Source organism: Vicia villosa, linkage group LG5, assembly GCF_029867415.1.
Source record: "Vicia villosa cultivar HV-30 ecotype Madison, WI linkage group LG5, Vvil1.0, whole genome shotgun sequence".
NCBI classification, from domain to species: Eukaryota; Viridiplantae; Streptophyta; class Magnoliopsida; order Fabales; family Fabaceae; genus Vicia; species Vicia villosa.
The window spans coordinates 162,755,017-162,756,860 of record NC_081184.1 but is presented as its reverse complement, the minus strand read 5'-3'; the positions used below and the strand labels follow the sequence as shown (position 1 = coordinate 162,756,860).

The following is a 1,844-nucleotide window of genomic DNA, read 5'->3' as shown; positions in this document are numbered from 1 at the left end:
TCTTGCTACTGGAACAAATACTTCAGAATAGTCGAGTCCTTCTCTTTGAAGAATATTGACCGAAAACTTAGTATATTGGTCATATATTGAAACATAACAATGGAAACGCATGCACCTTGTCTAGTGGTTAGGGTATTAAATCCAAACAATGCTCCTTATTGGAACCATGGTTCAGCATGCATACCTTTGTATTACACATTTGCAATCTAAAGAAATGTGGTTGTGCGTAACTCATCCCTACAAAATCGGCTGATAGGGTGAAGATTGCCCCCACTTATAAACACATATTTAGGCCATATATTATCCGACGTGAGACTTTAACATATATCACCTATTAAGATTTTAGTAAATGATATATTAATTTTAATATTAGTGATGTTCTTATTGGTGTTTGGTGCTGGTTGTGTTTTGTGATATATATATATATATATATATATATATATATATATATATATATATATATATATATATATATATATATACTATTGTTATTTTTTCTTGTCCACCTTTGTTCTTGAATCACATTTATTATTATAAGAGAATATAGTACATGATGTCATACATATCACGAAGATCCTGATGATTATGCTCTAGCCAAAAAAAAGAAGAATCACGACCATGCTCATGATTTTTTTTATACAGACACTAATTACAAAACTTCTGAAAAATATCCTAATTAATAAATTGTCAAAAAAGAAATTAAGAATGTTTACATTTGAATTGATTTGTGTATAAGATCTGTCATATATGAAATAAATATCTACATTTTTCCGCATATCAGTCCGTATACTGTAATCAAAGCCATTATAAGAGAATGATCTGTACCAGCTGCCAAATCCAAAGTTAGAACATCATTACTCAGAACAATCCCTGATGAAGACTGTTTTTGCTTTGCCTCTGCTACGATTTCTCCGTTTTTGTTTACTATCCGAAAACTAAATGATTTGCCAATACTCATTCTTTCTATGCTCAAATTTTGGGATCCAACTTTAATCTCGCAAGCTGTTTTCCCTGTAAGACATCTTTTAACTCGAAACCATGGTTGCTCCTCTTGGCTTCTACTATTAGAACTGCTGCTGCAATATTTGTGTCCTTCCCAACATCCAAAAGCTAGTAATCTCTTTTTGATGGTGCAGATAATATTACCTTTTAGGTTCATGAGAATAACTTCTCTTCCGCCCTTTGTATCATAGTTATCAACTCTATAAACAATGTTACCATTTGAATCGTAGACAGTGCAACCATTTGAGTGAAGAACAAGTGATTTCATCCACAAAGTATATCTCTCTCTTTTATTACTGACACACTGATCATCATGAGACTGAGATGTTGTTGTAGGTTCTTGATTAGGGTAAATTTTGGCCATTCTTTGTTGTTTGATTGTAATATTCATGATGGTGTTTCCAATGAGTTGGTGTTTGTTGAAGACGAGTAGTAAGCGGCTTATTTATATGCATATTTCTATTGTAGGCCCAAACTAAGTTGGCTGCTTCTTGGAAGCACGTAATTGAGTTAAATATGATAGCACTCGTGGAAAAAGTGCTTTAGATTATTCTATTGATGAGTAAGGGAGTTAAATGACCGACGTGGTTCAAGTTTAAACCCCCTTGTATTTTCAAGAGGTTTCTTCTTATGATCTCTTTTAGTAAACTGATGTATCCTAGTTAGTTTATAATAGTTTCAAATTACATTTGCGATTGCAGATACAAATGTGGTTGCTGGTGTTTTGATTGTCGTTATTGAAGTTGTTGTGATAGGAGTCTAGCTATATTGCGGAATGAATACTTTTAGAATCGGTTATAAATCGATTAGTATTGATTTGTATTCAATTAGTCATAAGTGTA

General features: G+C 32.4%; 1 protein-coding gene across 1 annotated transcript; it reads right to left on the bottom strand.

The window, feature by feature from the left end:
• Window positions 1-518: 518 nt before the first annotated feature.
• LOC131608047 (protein LURP-one-related 4-like) lies at window positions 519-1,405 on the bottom strand. The gene has a single exon (XM_058879989.1). It carries the CDS (start codon window positions 1,391-1,393, stop codon window positions 761-763), a length of 633 nt encoding a protein of 210 aa, XP_058735972.1. The 5' UTR covers window positions 1,394-1,405; the 3' UTR covers window positions 519-760.
• Between the last annotated feature and the right edge of the window lie 439 nt (window positions 1,406-1,844).

What these genes read in the sequence shown, in the direction of transcription:
- LOC131608047 (XM_058879989.1), bottom strand. Translation starts at nt 1,393, where the DNA reads ATGAATATTACAATCAAACAACAAAGAATGGCCAAAATTTACCCTAAT.